The following is a 21,185-nucleotide window of genomic DNA, read 5'->3' as shown; positions in this document are numbered from 1 at the left end:
ATAAACCTAATATGAACACTTTTTTGAGACCAATGGTCAATAGTTTAAGAAATTTGTTCGATCCAGGTTTCGATTGGTGTGACAAGCAAACAAATACATTCAAGCACAGCATTTTAGTAGCTCCGATAGCAATATAATGGTGCATATGGATGTACTTTTTGTGAGCATCCAGGAATGAAATGTAATTTCATTAAGGATTTTGCTATTCAGGGGAAAATTCTTAGGCAAAATTTTTCATTTTTGTAAACGAAACTCCTGATAACTCTAGAAATTTCTAGAAAATTATCATTTTCGAACACAAAATTCCAAATCTCCAGAAATTCTTACCCTAACTTTCCCCCGAATAGAGACTTCATAAGAACTATAAATATCGTCGCACTATATGAGAGATATTATTATTACAGGTCACAAGTCAACAACGGTATACCCAACGATAGATTTTTCGCCTATTCTTCGAACGAAAGGTAGAATGTTAGAAGAGCAAGCAAGAAGAGCAGTTCCTGACAATTTAGAGCATGCACATGGCGTGAAAGGTCCTTCGATAACTGCCCTAATACCTTTTTTTTGTCCAGCTACGTCTTTTGTCCCTGACAACTTGCATTCGGTACATTTGGGTGTATGTAGAATGCTCTTATTGTTGTGGTTTGACACTAAATATCATGCATGTGATTGGTATGTACAAAAAAATCATCGAAATGAAATAGATGATGAACTGCAAGCTATATTTCCCCCGGACTATGTAACGCGAACACCTCGAATTATTAAACATATCAATTTTTGGAAAAGGAGTGAGCTTCGCGAAAGTTTGACACACTATTTACCAATTCTATTGAGAAATGTTTTAAAAAAATATTATGACCATTTTTTGCTACTTTCTCAATCAATTATTAAACTTTTAAAAATTGAAATAACAGTCGAAGAAATTGATGAAGTAGATCGTTTACTAAATGAATTTTCTGATGATGTCGATAATTTATATGGGCGCAAAAAATGTACTTTTAATGTACATCAAGTGGGAAAGCATATAATCGAGAGTGTTCGACGTTGGGGTCCCATTTACTGTTGGTCTGCGTTTCCTTTTGAAGATGGGATTAGAAGAATTAAAAAAATAGTTCATGGATCTAATAGAATAGATACTGAGATTGTTAATTCAATGTATTTATTCAATGCACATAAAATGTTAGAACATTTCATTGCGGAATCAAATGAAAATCACCGCGAAAATAATCGAGAATCAATTTCAATTTACCCCTTAGGAAAACCTATCAAAAGAATTTTTAAAAATATTGAAGTAGACGCTCTCAAAAGGTTTTGTTCAATTCGGCAATTGCACATTGAAAACTGTGTTTTTTATGCAAGAATCCAAATTAAAAAAGAAACATATACGTCCAGTAGCTATGTTCGACAAAAAAAGAAACAATTTTAAGGTTTTCTGGGATGGTTCTAACTTATGTAGAATTTTATGTTTTTTCTCATTAGGAGATTCTTTATTTTCTTTAATACGTGAATTCGTCAAATGTTACGATACTGAAAGTAATATTATTGTTGAAAGTAAGCGAATTGATTTGTCTGATTTTATTGTACCAGTGCGGGACACATATTGTATTCATGTTGTGCCGGTCGAAAATATTCAAGGAAAAATAATTCGTGTGAAAAATTTTATATGTTACTCCACAAATAGGGTAAACCAACCAATAGATGGACGATTACCAGTAGATGGACGAGAAAAAGAAGAAAAAGAAGCTGGAATAAAAGAAAGAGCGTTGCAAAGAAAAATAAAAAAAGAAAATGATGAATTAGAAAAAAAAAGAAGGAAGGAAGAGAGAGAAAGAAAAAAATTAGAAAAAGAGCAACAGATTGCAGAGAAAACTAGAAACCATGAAAAAAAAGCTCAAATTAAACAAGATAAAATGAATTCTCAAAAAGAATAATCTACCCAAGGAAAGAAAATTGACGAAAAAGAAAATGTACCTAATTACACAAATATTAATGAAAATCAAAATTTGAAAAGAAAAACTCGTTCCAAAAATGTTAAACAACCAATGAAAAAAATATTAAAAACTGTTGACGTCAATATAAATAATGAAGTAATTTGTCTTTTTATTTATAACCCTTTTTCTATTATGAATATGACGAATGAAAATATTTTTTTAATACCGTTCATGTACTGGACGGGCTTCGTTTATTTACTGGCCTGATCGACCATCTACTGGTGTTCTTGATAATTTGTCATTAAAATTCAATTATATAATATATATGGTCAGTTAAAATATTTTAAATGATATAATTCCATTCAGAAACTTATTAATAATATATTTATATAGTTATTATATCAAAAACAACTATAGTTTTATGTAAAATCATTACTAAATGCAGCTATTCTTTTAACCGTCCATCTACTGGTAGGTTTACCTTATGCGTGAAAAAAAATAAAAAATGTATTTATAATTGTTGCATTAAATTTCTTCATTACCCAAAAATTTCATGTTATTTCATATTTTTTTCATATAATCACTTTTTCATGTTTAGAACATGAACTCAATTCATATATTTTTTATGAAAATTTCATATTTTTTTTTCACGTGGGGTCAACGCTCGATTTTCTAGAATTTCCAGCTAAATTAAGATGAAAGAAGTATCCATATGAAATACAAAACAACTTGTATATGTGGACAAAATCAAAAAAAGGAAATTTGAGTTCGAGAAGGATTGATTTGACCTCGTGAAAGACTACTCCAGCAGTATTCAAGATAATAAGCGATGTTTTGTGACTTCCATGGCAACCTTTAAAATTTTTTGATCAGCTAACTTTTTTTGTGGGTTTTTATTTACTAGAAACGTAATGGAGAGAAAAAAACGTAAGGAATATTTCATTACACCGGGTTAAGATCAATTTAATCAAACCGCGGAATGCTTACGTAATCAGTGCCTATGATATTGTTTTGTCAAATAAATGTGATTATCATAAAAATTGAAGAAACTAGACAAATTTAGAATGTAGTGAAAAAACTCGATTTACCGCACTACGCATCATAATGTCATATTTTTTATATTATTTGTGTGTCAAGGCGCGAGCCCGTTTTTTGATATTATTAATAATGGTTGCCAGTGTGAAAAATCAAACAACCTGCCAAAATATATTAAACTAACGTTACGGATTTAATCAATTAAAAATGTGTCCTAATGAACTTTATCAATTTTTTCAATACGAGCTATGAGGGATTGACAATCGATACATCACGTACATTATACATGTAGACTATCATATGGTAGCTATTCAAAAATAAAATCCATTTCGTGCCGCAAGAGCATTATCAACTAAATAAATCGAATTGACTCTGAAATTTGTTTCAGAAGGTATCTCACGTATCGAAATGATGGTCCGAATCGCAACACGTGATATATCGTTGAATTTTCAAACAACAAATGGCAACGCATTACGCGCAATCAGAGAAACAATCTTTTTGTGGCCAAGCATGCACACACACACACACACATAATACATCTACATTTATGTATAGGCATTATAATATGTATATATTGTACATATCCATACGTGTTTCAAGAACTGCGCATTAATACTTTGCCCGGTCGCAAATTGCTTCTCTATACTCCGTCTTCGAAACCTATTGGAGCTGAAGCGCGCTTTTGTATTATTACGACGCGCTCATAAATTTATTGGCGCGCCGAAAGTTAAAAGAAAGGTCTAGATTGAATCGGTTCTTGTCTTGGTTGGACCCTTCGACACTCGGCAGCAGCTTCTCACATGCGCGCACCGTAATGCGCCGCACAATACAAGCGGTAATTGGCCGCCACTGCCACCGAGTACATGCCGATTTCGATGGCTATTTAGAGCGATCATCTCTCGCTCGGATCGCGTCGAGAGCTCTCCGTGCATCCTTTGATCCGTCGAGCAAGTGCGCGCCGCAAACGGATCGTCAGCCGCGGCGCACGCATCGTAGGCCACGAACGTGCATGTATATCCTTGTACACACGCATGAAAGATGCGCCTCGTAGACCGCAGACCAGATATTGAAATGGAATCACGCCCGCGCCACACGGTGTATTCCTTGAGCTTTTCCCATTAAGCGTGGCTCACGCGTGTGTGCGTGCCTACGTGCATGCAACACTGCTACTACCACCTATATACCACGTATGCCTCTTGTGCATACGTATTACCACCGGCACACATATAATTCCATGCCGCTCACTGTGTGTATGGACCGTACCTGCGTACATACGCGGCCCAACACACAGAGAGGATCGCGCAGGGCTGTTATTGAAAACGAATTATATCGACATGAAAAAGTCATGACTCCCTTTTTCCTTTGGCTTGCGTGTACCGAGCGCGATTACTCCGATTATCAAGTCCTCGTGCATAGCAACGGGACTCGTCATTGCCCATACACCATACGTAACTCCGTGTGGGTGCACTCGTGCTCGAGTGTAGGAGTGGGTACGTACATGCGTAGTACTTACGCGGATTCATGCCTAGTAGTCAAGAAATCTATCATTCATAGAACATTTTTATTAAAAAAAATGTTTCTCTGCAGAATAAAAAATACTTCTAAATTCTTTGAATCACTTTTAAAAGAAGTTACTATTGTTATTATTCCCTCCGATGTTTATCGAAGGAATTCAAATTCGTCGAATCCTCGACAAATAACAATTTTTGATTATTTTTCAATAACTTTTACTTTAACGCAAAAATCAAAAGTCTTACATTGCGGAATGAGCACTTTTTCTCTTTCATATTGTTTCCTCACAATACTCTGTATAGACTTTTCTTGTACTTCCGCAGGAGTCTGTTTATAATTATTACAATTAAAAAAGATCCAAACCACTTTGACTTTGTTAATAAAAAAACATACACAAGCAACATAAATAACAGTTTAAAGTATTTTATTATTCTTTAAAAATTAAAGGATATGTGTGTACAAAATTTTCTACAATAATGAAGTGTAGTGTACTCATGTGATTCCAAAAGTCTTTTAAATGTAATCATATACTAAAAATTTCATGTCTTCTGAACTATACTAGCTGCTACATGATTTGTGACCAATCTCACATTCGAAATGGTTTGTCATAGTAATGTACTGAAGTATCGTGAGATTTCGCAGTATTCTTGACGACAAATGACTTGCGACAAAAATTACATTCTAATGATTTACTTTGATTGTGAACTGCTGTCACGTGACTTATATGAACATACTGGTTTCCCAATGAATCGCGACAAGTGTTATACTTGGGTTTGCTCCTATTATGTACTGTCATAATGTGATTTTTTAGTGCATTCTTGTATCCAAATGATTTGTGGCAAGTCTCACATTCGAAGGGTTTGATTCGATTATGTACAGAACTCAAGTGTCTATCGCAGTTCCTCTTATTGGAAAATGATTCATGACAAATATCACATTCAAAAGTTTTGCTAAATTTGTGTACTGTATGTATGTGATTTTTCAAGGTATGTTTGTATCCAAATGATTTGTGACAAATATCACACTCGAAAAGTTTGCAACGATCATGTACTATATTTATGTGAGCTTTAAGATACGCTTTTCCTCTAAATGATTTGTGACAAGTATCACATTCAAAAGCTTTCCTGCGAATATGTATTGCATTAATGTGATATTTCAAGCTTTGCTGGTATCCAAATGATTTGTTGCAAATTTCACATTTATATGGTTTAATTCTCTTGTTTGTCGAACGAATACGTGTTTTCTGATTCGTAATTTTATGAGTCTTTCTACCTTTCTGAGATAAATTGGTTTTAGTTTTTTTTTCAAATAATTTAATTTCCTCGGATTTTTTAATTTCCAATTGGGGATTTACTTGAAACTGACGGTTATCGGCGTAATTGAATCCTCTTTTCAATAAAATTGTTAGCTTTTTTTCATTCACGTTACTGGTATGAACTTGGCTTTCTAATTCAACAATCGGTTGAAAACTTTGACTTTTAATTTTACAGATGCTTGTCGGAAGAGACGTCGGTTTAGGTTTAACATCTTTGCAATCGGAAACTGCAGATATTTTTTTATCTATCTTTTCTAGAAATACAATGGCTTTATCGATGTGAATTGCCTAAAATTAAAATTTTGCAATAGTTTTTGATAGTGGAAAAATTGAACATAATTCAAATCATTGAACTTACTGGTAATTTATTAAACGGCAATGTTTCTACTTTTTTGGCTTTGCGATAATCCACCGATTCAATATTATAATCGTCGCCTACATCTAATTGTCGCCATTTATCGTTAGGTTTTTGCTTCAACCTAAAGAATAATAAAGTTTGATTAAGCGATCGTTTAAAAATATGTCAAGTTATGAACCCAAATGTTTATACCTAACTGCGTTTCCTCTGGTTTTCATCACTCGCTCGATTATATGCAATCAAATACTATGAATTTTCACTATTGGCACTGAAAAAATATTCGAGGTTATACGCCTCGTGTAGCCAATACTGCACCTCGTTTTAAAATACACGACCTATGCTCCTTTACTTATATTTTTTGTAAACACTGGCTTACTGCAAGAATTTTGCTCCTCGATAATGACTGAACGCGCCACTTGTATATTAGCGAGGTGACCCTGCAATCGTGATAGCTCCTTGGCGGTACTTCCCCCTCTATCGTCAACTGTCCGAACCCAGTTATGTACTGCGAAATATTTAGGCACTCGCATGTCATTGACACTGCTCCGAAATTGTAATAAAAACGTCATTCGTGTAGAAGCACGATTCGCATACCCGCATGCGCGATATACGCGGAGAAACATTCGCACAAAATTTTTACAATTTTAGTTTGCCACTTTGTCTGTGAAGAATGTGTTTATAATATAATTCAACACATGGACAGGTAGGTATGATATGACATAAATGTTTCATGCATAAGTGTACTTTTCCGTGGTGTGTCATGTTGTGCAACGTGCGCACCAACATCTCGTACTTCTCGTTTGGAATTGCCACGCGATCATCAGTTGAAAACGTGACGAAGCGAGCAACTCGTATAGTTCGCCGCTGCAACTCTCAGTAACGTTTTACGTAAATAATTGAAGTGCACAGATATCCTACGTTTCTATGCACACTTAATTTTTTGCTCTCGACACTCTCGCAACTCGACTGATTGCTCTCTTTATCTATCTCTCGCTTTCTTTCTCTTTCCTTTGCCCTGTCTCTCATGATGCAATACGTTTAATAATACACTTATGCCTATTACAGTGCGCTCCTCCATTATTGCTGGGCCTTATTATTTGTTTATGAATTCATGTAGGACATGTGAATGAGATTTAAGATAAAGCCATGCTTTTCTTAACTACATTTAGAAGAGGCAAATTATTGCGATCAATCATTTGGAAACACCTGCTGCATATGCTCACTGCATATGAGCATTGCTCAGATAATGCATTTGTGTGCATGTGAAATAAACTTTTACTTTTTTATTGAAAATATTACGCATTCGATCAGATTAATTCATTTAAGAAAACTTTTGAAGAAGTTTTCACACTTTTTGCATATTCGCGGCTATTTTATTATTGGTGTAAATTACCTATTAAATAAAAATGCTTGTTAATACTTAAGATTTATTTTATTGTATAATAATCTTGAAATTCATCAATGTTATGTTTAATTTAGCTGAACATAATTTAAGAGAAAAATAGTTAATTTTCATGAGTCAAAAATAGCATAAAACCACGTTATAAATATACTGTTATCCTTTTTCAAGTTCAAGTTTATCGAGTTTAATAATTCCTAATTTTCACTATTACTTTTCTGAATCTTTCACTACTAATTCATTGAAAACGTTTGATATTTAAATAACATTTAGTTGGAACAAAGAAAAATTTAAATAACTTAGTTCGCATGCGAGTTGCAATAATCAGTTAAGAATCGTCTCGTCTTGCGCAGGAGTGCAGGACAGCCGCGTACAGTGCGAGCAGGACGGCCGCTTAACTCGAAGGTTTGAATTAGCTCCGAGACGAGGCAGGCATGTCATTATCGAAAAAGCGAGCAATCGCATATGTGTGCATAGTACACGTATACACAGGCCAAGTGCGTGCCACGTACGAGTAGTGCACACATGCGATCGAATACCTGCGCGGGTGAGTAAGAGAGGGCTTATTTTTGCAGCTCTCACTCGATGCTATTAGTCCTTCCCCGCGCGCAACCTTTTTTCCACGTTCAACGGGCTCATCCGCCTCCACTCTCTATACACGCAAATAGCTGTACGCGAGCAAAAATCACACATCCTGTCTTTCGCGCTCGGCTCGTCTCGCCTACACGCTTCAAACTCGATTTTCCACGATCGAATACGTAGCGCTACTGCTGCTCGCTTGTCGGGGCTCTGCGATCTAATATAAGTAAATGTACGCCTTATCGTATTTGCAAAGTACGCGCGAGCATGGCGTGCGTATATAGGGCGCGCTACAGCATCGATGCTTTGATATGCTCCACTGTAACGTCTGTTCATGAATCTGGAAAATCATCGTTTCTTTGCACGTTCTTCGAATTTCCTTCTCTCTAACCTGTCTGAGGCAATTTTTTTTTCTTGAATCATTCAACTTCCCTAATAAACCTGCAAATAGTACCATTTACACCACAGTAAACACAATCGGCGACGACAACTCATCATAATTTCTGTACCAATTATGAATTATACTTTTACTTTTTTTTATTAATAAAGCATACTTCATCTGTTAATTCTAATTGGATTCACTCACTCATCAGCCTAGAATTTGCGTGCATAGAGCGAATATCTTACATATTGAAACTGCGTATACAATTGGTGTATGCTTGTAGGTAATTTGTCGACTTGGCAAAGATAATTTCTCGCACAAATGTCAAATGTATGTACATAAAATTACATTCCAGACTCTAAAGCTCTGCGATGCTAGTCTAGTTAATTAATTTGCTAAACGTACAGTTTTTTCATACAATTACCACCAAGCAACAAATGATCTCTCGCTTTTTTAAACGAATTATTTTCGATCACTTCAAAGTAATACCATATTTCCCAAATCATCCGAATGAACAGATAATTGTTCAATATTATTCTTACGTAACAGCTTGCACACGAGATCATCTGCCACATCTAATTTCGAAAATGAAACGAATTTTTCTCTCTTTCGAAGGTGCAAAATATTAGCTCAGAGATGAGCATATTCGCCAGTCGAGTTGCCACTTGACTCAGCTTGTATTGTATAATGCGATTCAGCAAGGGCTGCACTAAACTGTACATAGGAAAAAAAAGCGATCGGATGGATGCACACTTGAGCAGTCGAGGCACACAATCTCTCGTATCGCCGAGTTGTAAAGTGCATAATATGCAATGATCGCGATAGCGTCGGGGCTTAAACGTGCCGTGTATACACGACGTGTATAAATGTAAGCGATAACCTTTTTACGTCGTATTTTAACGTCAATTTTTCGAGAAGTGAAGTTTTAACACTCTATTACTGGTGGCTCACGTTCAAGAACTCACTCGATAGTTCCCCCCACCGAGTTAGGTTGTGAGCATATTTAATATAGAACGACTAGTCTCTATGTATATATGTAGTTAAGCTATATCAAGAAGAGGTAGGAGGCAGGTGTGAAAGAGAGGGACTTTGACAAGAATTTCTCTCAACATTGCATTACAAGTATTTAACAGTTTTGAACTTTTCCTACCCTGGCTAGAACTAATAAATAAACATATAAAAAAATAATTAGCTGCATGCGCCACTGACCTCTACATGTAGCAGAAGTTGAGTAAACAAGTTGAGTACTAAAGGAATGGATGACAGAAGAATGAATTACATACATTTGAAAATTTTGTAGTTTTATTTGCCCCTGAGAAGCTACTCAGTTTATTAGTCGCTGTATATTTTTTCACTTGAGTTTATGCAAAACCTGATGAATTCGAACGATTTCCTGCCTATTTAACGAGCACAAGATGAATTCTCAATAAATTTCTGTGGGCATTGCGTTTATATAAGAATTTGATACTGTTACTCACAAGAAAGAAAACCCATTTTCTTACATGCTCGTTTATGTTTGAGCGAGTTACAATTATTCGACCAGATATGCATGCGAAACTATTTACTATTGGCCTGCATGGAATATAATAACGGAATTGATGAAAAAAATATTAGCCCAACAATGGCTATTCAACGGATTGCGAGAGTAATTATAAACGTGCTTAATCAATCATCGATCTTGTTTGTATCAGATTCTCATTCATGGATACGTACACTGACCTATTTTCCCTTAGACACAATGGATTCATAGCTTTTTATTTTGGATATGGGTATATTTTCTTATTATTTGCGAATTATCACACGTGTATGGGTAAAAGGCATTTGACGAAATACTCGCACGCGTGCAAGATGACTAGTCCACGATACATATAGACAAAAGAATCAGCCGCGAGGTTTGGTTTAATAGCGGGTTCGTTAATTAGAGTATTCGGTCAGCTTCGAGAAAAAAGATAACGATGAGAAAAGTCTGAAAATCCAATCAGTCTCTCGTCGCGAGTGCAGAGGTCGGTGTTTCGTCGGCGCGCACGACCCGGACGTAGTCCTCACATGAGTTTCCAAGTGTTAAATTACCCCCCCCGGGTTCGCGAATAGTTCGTCCGATACGGCGTGCTCCGATCAGCTGTGTGCACGCGAGCGCGAGGCATCACTGCGAGGTTCTCTCTCGGGGCCTCTCTGACAATGCAGAGCCCACGGAGAGATAAGAAGAAACAGGCCCAATGAGTGCACAATATCGGCGATGTGAGTGTGTATGTATAAATGCACATGCATGTATGCACATGCAGAACGAACGCCAAAGCTGCAGAGCTCTGCAACGCCCTCCGCACGCGTATCTCTCACACCATCCACTCTTTAAATTGTTCGTGATTACTCCGACCGGCCGTTCTTCAATACCACACGTGTTTTGTCTTATTTTTTGCCGCACACGCATCAAGCTATATTAATTATATTATGCGAGCGCGTATGCATCGTATCATCGAGATCTACTCACTCTTTATATTGCGAGGAAAGATTTATTTCGCACCTCTAAAACCTCTATAACTATTTTGACCTTAAAATGACAATTGAATTGTATCACAAAATTTAAATTAGTTTTCAATAACTTTCAATGGTAATTAAAGCTTCCACTACTAGATGGCGCATACTATTATTTGTAAATCTGAAAGTGGCAAAGTAAAAATGATTGTATAAGTCAAAGTATGGTTTTTTTAAATCTACGTTTGATATAAAATTATTATCTTATATAATACGCATGTTTTATTTTTAAAGCGCTATTAGCTGCATAGAATTCGTATATATACCGAAGAGAATTTCCAAAAAGGATGAGTAGGCGTTGGCGGCGGCTCCTTTACCTGTACCACGTATACGCGTGGTTTTTTCTCTTGCACAGGGGGTGTAAGAAAAAAGCCCGGATGCCTTTGACGCGTGACGACCTCGCACACACACACATACATGAGCGATCCTTTAGCTCGCACACGGCGTAGCCGGCCTCTTGCAAGTCTCGCTATTATTATGATGACGCGACGCTGACGATGCGGTCGATTGCGATACTCCGCGGTGGTGAGATCGGAGGAAATGTTTCAGCAGCAGCAGCCTCGGCTCGGCTACATAATACACCTATAACTGCTACATAATACAATCTCGACTTTCGGCTCCATGGTCGTACATACAACACATCTATATGGCTCCTCGCGATTCTTAATTTGTTACTGGCGGTTATTACAGGATTATTGAGTAACGAGCCTCGACGCGTGTACGCTCCCTGTTCCGTAAAGGATCAAGAGTCGTGATACGGTCTTTCGGATCGTGTGCGCACGAGGCCCCGGCGCAGTCGAGCGACGGTCGAGCGCATACTCGGTTCGTCGGCGAATTATTTATTACACATATGCATGTAACAAATAATGATGTTTTGCCGTTCGATTGCGCTTAAAGACCCGCACACAAGACCATCTGCGGCCTGCGCGCCGCTCACATTTTAATGCTAGTTCTGATTAATAAGATACACAAAGTGCATTTAATTTTGCACCGATCTGAACCAATTACCTTAACTGCATTTGTTCTCGAGCGATATCGTGTTTTCATCTGTTTGGTTTTTCAAGGCGTCATCGGGTCATCAAAAAAGTCTGCAGTCGCGAGATCCGCGCAATTTCACTCGACTCGATCGTTGTTACAAGCGATGCGCTGCCACACTTGTAACTGATTGCCCGGTGCCGATCGCAAGTCAATACGGCCATTGCGTCGATTTATCGATTAATATGCAGACCTAGCCCATTTCTCTCTCCATCTCTTTCTCTCTCTCCGGCTCAACAGCTGGTACCCCATTTAATCCGCGCTCCTATAACCATACATGTATTTTATACTCGTATCATCATACACGGAGCTATATACGTAACTGACCTTTTGCGCGGCTGGATCCGCGGGGCTGGCTGGCCACAGGGTCATCCGATCGATGATCGTGGATTGGTAACGCGGGCTCCTCTTATATTAATCACGTGAACACTGCAGCAGATTCACGGTGCCGATTTCGACTTCCTCCTGCGCACGAACTGAATATATATACACCGTAATTGCTCATACATATATATATATGGGGATCGTGAAGAAAAGAGCTTTGCTTTAGACGCGACAATGCGCACGATATGGAGTACGATTTGACAAATAACATGATGCTTAATTTAGTACTGATAAGAACGATATTATGGAAAGCTATGCAGTTGTGACTATTCGTGCACAGCCGATATAGGCAATACTTACTGTCGGAGCCGATATATCGATTTATATGCCGAACCGTGTGCACTTTTACCAGTTTTGAACGATCGACATTTTTTTCAAAGTCGATCTTACTAGGTATCGTTGCGTAGGTTTTAGTAAATAGTAATTTCTAGGCATATTTTCCTCCATAAAAAGAATCATTTTTTGAATTTCAAAGTTTTTATAATCTCCATCATTACTTAACATATTATATTATTATTATTTTTTTTTATAAATTCGTTAAATTATCAATTTAAACATATGCTTACAATAGTTATTATTAATTAAACACTTTTGAAATTTCAAACGTCAAATGAATCGAATTTGTTGATTTAATTTAATATCAGTATCGTTAATGCTTATATTTAAAAATGAACTTAACTATACGGCGCATTCATTTTTTATCTATTCATAATTTCATTCATTAATTTTAATTTATACATAATCATCACTATAATTTGGTAATAAAATTTTTTTTCAGAAACGTATTGTTTTTAAATAAAGAAATCAAAAATAACAAATACTATTGTGAAGATGCCTGCACAAAGAAAGGGAATAAATTCAAAATGATTAGTATAGTTTTCTGAATAGCCTTTAGGGTGTTAACCGAGTAATCTACGAAGGGTATAGATCAACTTGAAAATTAACAGCCTCTAACCTTGCACTGTTATTATCTCGAAAGTTCGAGACAAGGTCAAGATCAAAGCTAAATATTTTCATGAAGTTACAGTGATATTAAGTTGCCATGCACGCATCAATGCCAGAAGATTACAGTTTTTTTTATTCATTTTTTTTAATATTTTTCTAAAAAGATAAATAAAATTTATTTTCAAATTTGTTTAAATTCGAAAATCTTTGTAAATAAATATTTAAAATAGAAAACGTTAAAAATGAAATAAAATATCCGATCTTGATTAGAAATTTACTCAAATCACAATACCTCCTTGCTCTGCGTTTAGTTTGCACTGAATAAAAAATATGTCTAAGCAAAGTAACACGCGAGATACACGCGTGCGAAGCAGGCATATAGTTAAGAGTTATTGATATAGTTGCTGGAGCAGCAGCAGCAAGTGGATCGAACTCCTCTTGAACTCGAGCCTTTGTTGAACGTTTAGGGCCCTTTGTTACACTCTTTCTCTTTTTTCACCTCTTTCGACCGCGTGTGGAAACGGCAAAGCGAAGGCCTCGACTGGCTTACACATACGAATAAAAGGAAGCAGAGAAAGAGAAGAGAGAGAGCATGAGGCAAGAGAGAAAATTTTTTTCGTTTCCGATAAACGGCACACGAGGCGAATTTCCTCCTCCCACGTATTTTTCTCTCATTTTTTTCTTCAACTCGTACTCTGTGGTTCTTACTCCCTCATGCATGTGCTCAATTGCGAATATGTGTGCATATCGGAGGGAGAACTACGTCGTTTTCCAGCAACTAGCCATACACGGACTCTTTCCCACGATGTATCTCGAGACCACTCGAGAAGCAGTTCGATCCTCGGCGAGCGTATCGATTCTTCCGACTGACTTCCGTGCTGCCACACGCCAAAAACGACATACTCACTCTCTCTCTCTCTCTCTCTCGCTCTCTCCCGTACGCGTCTTTTTCCTACCGACTATCTGTTTTTCAGACCTCGAGCCAAAGGGCCTATACCTTTGATCGGCCTGCTCCTCTTCTTTCTCCTTCTCTTGGTGCTGCCTCTCTTTGCGCTCGTGTGCGCACACGACCGTACGAGTACGTGTATACGTTTGTTCAAGCGAGACCATCGCATGCTTTCGCACTTTTTTTGAGAGACAGAGCGAGGCCAAGTAAGTATGTGAAATTGCTTCGGGGTTACTTACTATACCCTTCTTCTGACTGTGTGAGCTATGCTATACTTACGCCATTGTCGGATGTGCTTAATAGTTGTGCTCATTGATTTCCAAGCGCTAATATGCTAGCTGCCATCCGAGGCAAATTATATTATCAATTCACCTATGTTATCTAATCTTAGACTTCCTCCCGTCCAATTAGATATTCTCGAGCAATTATTACGAGGTGCAGCTAAATCTGTATCGTCGCGTACTTTGATTTCGGAAATATTCTGCAGGAAAACGGAGACATCTTATTACATAAAAATTACGAGTATGTAAATTATGGATTTTACTTCGAGCCGCACATACAGTTGGTTCTCGAGATAAACTTGTCAAACGTAAGCGTATGAATTGCCTGCAGTTAAGACCTACACGCTCATAAATGATAATGTACTTGTACAGAAAGCGCCACGATCATGTATCAATGCCAAATAGCCTTCAAGCACTCGCACGTGTACACATGTTGCAGATGCTTATCGATTTGAAAAAGATATCGTTGCTTCGTCGATCACTCAATCATTAGTGAAAAGTAACTGTGCAGGTATACGAAGCAGATACTGCATAGCCCCGTGCCCAGGCGACCTTTTTAACAAACCTCTCCTCGAGGTTTATCGATGGCTAAGATTTTTGCTCTATCCCGTAATTGGCTTGTTTTTGGATATTTATATTAATGTTGCAAGTACTAAACGCATTATAAATAACCTGAAATTGACAATATTATTTTTCCATCAAATTTAGACCAATTTTCAATACAAACACTTTGAACATGATAATATACCACTTTCAGTTTCCACCACAAGATGGCCAGTAATATTATCTGCAAATCTATAAGTGGAAAAGTCAAAGTATGTACATAAGTCCAAAGTATGATTTTAATAAAATGTTTGTCGAAAGATCTTCGTTTGTAAATAAATAAACAACTTCATCCATTGTGAAACGGTTCTCCTTTAAATTCTACTTATATGGTACAGATAAAAAATCAGTTTCCGAGAGAAAAGTGAGGAAATAATGGGTAAAGAGAGCACATAAGGCAAAAGGAGTCGTTTATATGCCATACGAGTTACGCGCTCGCACGAGTCGAAATCTGGGCTTCTTCTCCCAGCCGATAGTTCTCCGCTTGCGGGAAAACCTAATCTTCCAATTTTACGATATCTCTCGGTTTCTTCGGAGCTCCTCCGCGACTCGCATCGCATCTCTCTGCAGCGAGGAGCAATAGAATAATGTAGTGTGTGCGAGAGACGCGCCGAGCCTTCGATTCGCTTGTATAAAGTAGAGCAGAGAGCGCGACGGCAGCAGCATATAAGTAAGAGAGATTACACGACACGGCGGCGGCGCGGCGTCGGTGCGGCGCGGCACAAGCTAAAGTGAGCAGAGAGAGAAGTGAAGAAGCGCAACAGGTGCGGGGGAGCCGCAGCACATACTCACACACAAGGCCAAAAAGAACCTCCGCCCTGCGACGACGACGACGACGACTACTTGCTGCCGAGCTACTGCTTTGAGCTCGAGGCTTACATAAAATCTCAATGCAATTCGATGTACTTGCATGAGGCTGTATGTGTCGGTAACGAAAAACATTACATGGAAATTTATGGAATATTACGACTTCATAAGACACTCGTTTCATTTCATCTGTAAATCTCTTTTTTTTTTCAGATAAATAGTAATTTTTTTCTCAGTAGGGCAGTATCAATAGCAGATTTTTTTACGTTAAGAATTTTAATGTTTAACAACTGTTTCACCTAAATTCAATTAATTTAAATAATCTCTAATTATCGAACCTCTTCATATCAGATAATTGTATGGAAGAGCCTGTATTTAAACTTTTTGAGTGTATCATCAACGCCTAGAGTTAGCATAAGAAACTTTGATTTTGGTAATTAACATTCGAGCTAGAACCAATACAATTTTTGTGCGTGTATTATATAACCGCGATACATATTACAAATTAATCAGTAACTTTTATGGCTCTTTTTATCAAAGTATGTACCCTCTATTCGTTTCACTTCGGAAACTGCATATTTTATCCTCCTCGACAAATATATAAAATCATGCGTAACCCACTTTTTCGCTGACGTTTCTCTCGTGGAAGCAAATATTGCAGTACGAACGAGGAGCAATGAGCTGCTTGCACGGCACAGGCAAATCTTTATGTATCTTGTAGCTGACGCTCGCAGAAGATAACATGACAAGGGGATTATGTTCACAAGGGGTTTCTTTGACCGTTAGATTCTTGCTCTATGTACGCAAGCGTATGTCGTGTGGCTCTTTACGGAAAGTACACCGTGATTTTGGCGTGGTGCTGCTAAACCACGACACTCAAACGATTCGCCCGTTCTAACACTTTGCTGCTGCTACTGGCGAAAATGAATGAAAAGAGAGGACTCAAAAGCAAGAAAGCGAGACCGATATTGTTGTAAGAAAATAACTGCTGTCGAAATGCGAGATAAACTTGAAATTAAATTGATCCAAACATAAACATCGTTTTTGCGTTCAAAGTTGCCCAATGAATGTTATCTATTCTATCGTTATTATTATTTGACGATACTCAATATAACATCAAGGTGATACAATTACTCACTCCTTAAAACTGATTAAGCCTACTAATAGAAACTTCTACCGTACCTTTTTAATCGTTTTCAATCATCGAATTTTTTTTTAAACTATGATCAATTAAAGATTGATTGAATTTTCGATAAATATAAATTAAAGCTTAAAAATACGCTTATTACAAATTACTATAAGTTTTTACTAATAAGCTAGTAAGCCACGTTCTTATCGAGTGAAACTTTAAAGGGTACCGGATGAATAAGTAGGAGGCAATCGTTGAGAATGAATTTTGTCACAAACCTTTCTTTTTAATGAAGTGAGAAAATCTTTTTTTTAAAAACCGCTGCGTGAAAGGATTTTTTTTGGAAAGGAGCAATCTTGTAAGCACCGTCAATCTATTCATATCTTTTGCGAATGTTATGTTCATGGTGTGCAATTCGATGATGGTTCAACTGGTGCCTGAAGGAATTTTTTTTACTGTTTGAATAAGTTTTTAACTTGACATTCTTGTGCTTGACTCAGTAAAGAGCAGTATTTCGAATTATGCTGATTTCCACTGAATGTCAAATCTAATTGATGGTACAATGTTCCTCGTTTGTTCGAAATCAAAAATTTGAACCTTGGAACAACTATTTTAACATACCTCATTCGTAATCGAACTATAGTATTCAGGTTTTAGTTCTGCCGCTTGAGTTATTTGACAATTTCAATTGACGCTGCTTAAAACAACGGAGCGCAAATATTCTCCAAGTGGCACCTTGTGCACTGCAGTTACTGCCGCTGCCGCTACGCCGAGCAATAAAGCAAGAAAAGAAGAAGTAGGAGGAGGATGAGGAGAAGAATGTGCAAAGTGCATTATTTATCATCGCATGAACGTGTATACACAAACGTCCGAGGTCGAAGTCCTGTAGCTGGCCGTGCTACGAAGAATCGACCACTCACGCTGCTCAGCGGACCGCGAAATCGATGCTCACATATGAACTGGCAATGACTGAGAGTCATCAGCTTTCTCTCTCTCTCTCTCTCTCTCTTATCCCCCTACCGCACCTTTTTCGCTCATTGCTCCTAGTCTTTCTCAGCATTTCCCTTTTTCCTATTTAACCTTTGTCGTGTCTTCCTCCTTGAAGGCGATCTACAATACACTTGTTCATTTAGTACTTTTGCACTGAGGTAGAATATTCTAAATTTTTATTTTCAAATCATGTGAACTTTTTTTAATTATTCCATCCATTTTACATGAACTCAAGACAGTTACAGACTCAGAACGATTTAAAATATTTAAAAAAAATTACAATCAAGATTAATCGACTGAGAGTTTAATAATATATAATATATCAAAATAGAAAAATAGCTAGTTGCATTTAGATGTTGGTCCTTATGCAGTACGACAGTAGTAGCTGTTATATCGATTAAACAGTGGCGAAATTGAGTTTGTTCAAGGAAAACAGGTCTGACGATCCCGCAAAGGCAAAAAGTCGTGCATAGACCGGCGCGCAGCGAAGAGCTGCATCATGGAGAAGCGATTGTGCATGAACTGCTGCAGCTACACATGTGTGCACCGAAGAATTTATCGACGCTGTAGGTAGTGACCGCCGGGACGTACACATATACACGCACGTGAACCGACCGGCCAGACTGCATGTATGCACAAAAAGACCCCAAGGAAAAAACAAAGCTCGTATGGCCGCGCGCTACAGAGTAGGTGTATGCATCTACGTGTGTGTGTTCTCTCATACGATATGTGCACACGATGAATACCACAATACGAGAGCATAAAGTCACGACTCGGGAAAGCGGCCACATAGTGTAGGACGATACATTATACATATTTACGTGCTCGCTCTCGCACATTCAATGCACATAAGCGACAACCAGCTCAGCTCTTCTGAGCTCGTATTTATGTATAGCAACACTTATCAAGAAGTGCGGTAGCTCGTAGCTGCCAAAGTGATGCTTCGAAAAAAATTAATCTTTTTGAAGAAAAAAATTATAGAGTTTCGTGCTTATACATTCGAGGAGGTTGGACCAAATAATCACTACGTAAAAATGTCGTTAAGAAATTTTTTTAATTTTCATGAATACAAAATTCGAGTATAAAATACATGTTGTTACAAAAAACAGTGTAATAACATACGTCAATTTAGCCGATTAAATTGCATTATTAAAACTGGCATACGTCCGATGCGTAAGCTCCTCTCAAAAATCCTCGCATACATACATAATGACATTTACGCATACAACGTGTATGTAATCCTCTTCGGTTGCTCGTTTCCAATCACCATTGTGTTACGAATACGAGAACGGAGAAAAGTCAACCAGTTGACAGCTGCACGTGCTAAGGCATCGCGAGAGTCACGAAAAAAATTATTAAAATTGCGAGTGAAAAAAAAAACTATTAAAATACACGTAAATACATTTGCCTCGAATAAAATATCAAATATATCAATTCAATACAAAATACGCATAAACGTTCACGCACACGCATATGCACATATTTATATTATATGATTTATCATACACCGCTGCCTTATTTGCAGTGTTTGAAGCCTTGTCGCCTCCGCTGCGATTTTGATCACATACACGAGGCGGTTCCAGCTGGATCAAGTCCTCCTAAGGCACTCCACCCAAACTATGGTAAACTGTAAGAAAACATGATGACATATTTTTATAAATTATAATCGTATGATCTTTCGCGACTCATATAAGTGTTTGTACGGAATGCGCTTATTTGCAACTCACCGTTGCGGCAAAACTTGTCGCAATCGTTCTTGGTGCGGAAGAAGTTGGGATGCTTGGGGAACTCGCCGTAGTGGGTATCGCAGGTATTGCTATTTTCATTGAACACAAAGTATGTGTTAGTCGAATGACTGCTTCCCCAACTCGAGCCATTATTTCTTAGGCCACGGCCGACTCGCGTATGACTGCCCGAACCGCCGGTTCCTATGCAACGGACATCCATGGTCCAATGCTTTGCGACTCCTGCAACAAAACACACAACAACGTCGAGCACATATTCACACGAGGGCGATATCATACAAAATCTTTGACCCTCAAGCGCCTTATGTTTCGCGACAGATGTACTGTTAAATAATCAGATACGTTACCTGCGCTGCCGATGGACACGGGTACGATCATCAGAGCAGCTAATGCAAGTAATGCTCTCAAACTAAAACCAATCATGTTGACGATTCTCAAAGAAAAATAAACGATAATATATTGCAAGTAATTTGGAGCGATTTTGAAGTCTCTATCGCTTCGAGAATGGCAGATTAAACCCAACTTTGTCTACATCGGTGAGAGGAAGAGGAGCAACGTGTTGCGATACTCAACATGTGTATGTTCTGGTATACGCTGACTGATATCTCCCGCTCAGAGCGAGTTTACTTGTATGTGTGTGCGAGTAAGCATGTATGTATTTGCGTGTGTGCGTTTGATTTTCCTAGAACGATGAGGACGTATTTCCCTCGAGCAGCTGTAAACTGTATAGGTATACGATATAGGTGTACGTTACTCCGGGAGAAAGCTCCGAGTAACATACCTGCGGAGGCTATAATATAAAATGTGTGCAACGATTTTTCACGCTTGAAGCACGCCGAATCCGTTAACACCACCGTCGCAGCCGAGGCGGTCAAGCAGTTCGACACAGAGCATCGCGTATCAACAGATGTATGTTTACAATCATTGTCTTGTAGGCTACTTGTAAGCAACTCGTACGATAACACATGAGAGTTTTAATCTAACACTAGAATTTGGTTTTTAATAAAATAATATTTCTACGCAATATTATATGTCATAGATTAAAACAGAATGCACTGAAACTTTATGTACACACATACGTGATAATTTTAATGCAAATATTGATGTGCGCCTTTCTTAATATTTTTCTAATTTCTTAGTTCAATAATTTTACTGTAGAAATAATTTTAATTTTAACTATACAGTGAAGTGTTCTGTTTTTTTCGTTAACTAATTTATGTATAGAATTTCTGCTGACGATCTCTAAACTATTGAAGTCAGATGAAAATAAAAGAAAT

General features: G+C 37.6%; 2 protein-coding genes across 2 annotated transcripts; both read right to left on the bottom strand.

Annotated features, from left to right (window-relative positions):
* Nucleotides 1-4,951: 4,951 nt before the first annotated feature.
* On the bottom strand, nt 4,952-6,535 carry LOC106651067 (zinc finger protein 578-like). Its single transcript, XM_014369404.2, has 3 exons — nt 6,344-6,535; nt 6,152-6,272; nt 4,952-6,081 (listed from the first exon to the last, which is right to left on the bottom strand). The coding sequence occupies exons 1-3, from the start codon at nt 6,367-6,369 to the stop codon at nt 5,065-5,067; spliced, it is 1,164 nt and encodes a 387-aa protein (XP_014224890.1). The 5' UTR covers nt 6,370-6,535; the 3' UTR covers nt 4,952-5,064.
* Nucleotides 6,536-19,198: 12,663 nt separating this feature from the next.
* Nucleotides 19,199-20,480, bottom strand: LOC106651068. The gene is made up of 3 exons (XM_014369405.2): nt 20,256-20,480; nt 19,891-20,130; nt 19,199-19,790 (listed from the first exon to the last, which is right to left on the bottom strand). The coding sequence occupies exons 1-3, from the start codon at nt 20,329-20,331 to the stop codon at nt 19,762-19,764; spliced, it is 345 nt and encodes a 114-aa protein (XP_014224891.1). The 5' UTR covers nt 20,332-20,480; the 3' UTR covers nt 19,199-19,761.
* Between the last annotated feature and the right edge of the window lie 705 nt (nt 20,481-21,185).

This window comes from Trichogramma pretiosum, unplaced genomic scaffold, assembly GCF_000599845.2.
Source record: "Trichogramma pretiosum strain Unisexual culture from Peru unplaced genomic scaffold, Tpre_2.0 scaffold67, whole genome shotgun sequence".
NCBI classification, from domain to species: Eukaryota; Metazoa; Arthropoda; class Insecta; order Hymenoptera; family Trichogrammatidae; genus Trichogramma; species Trichogramma pretiosum.
This window is presented reverse-complemented; position numbering and strand designations above follow the sequence as displayed.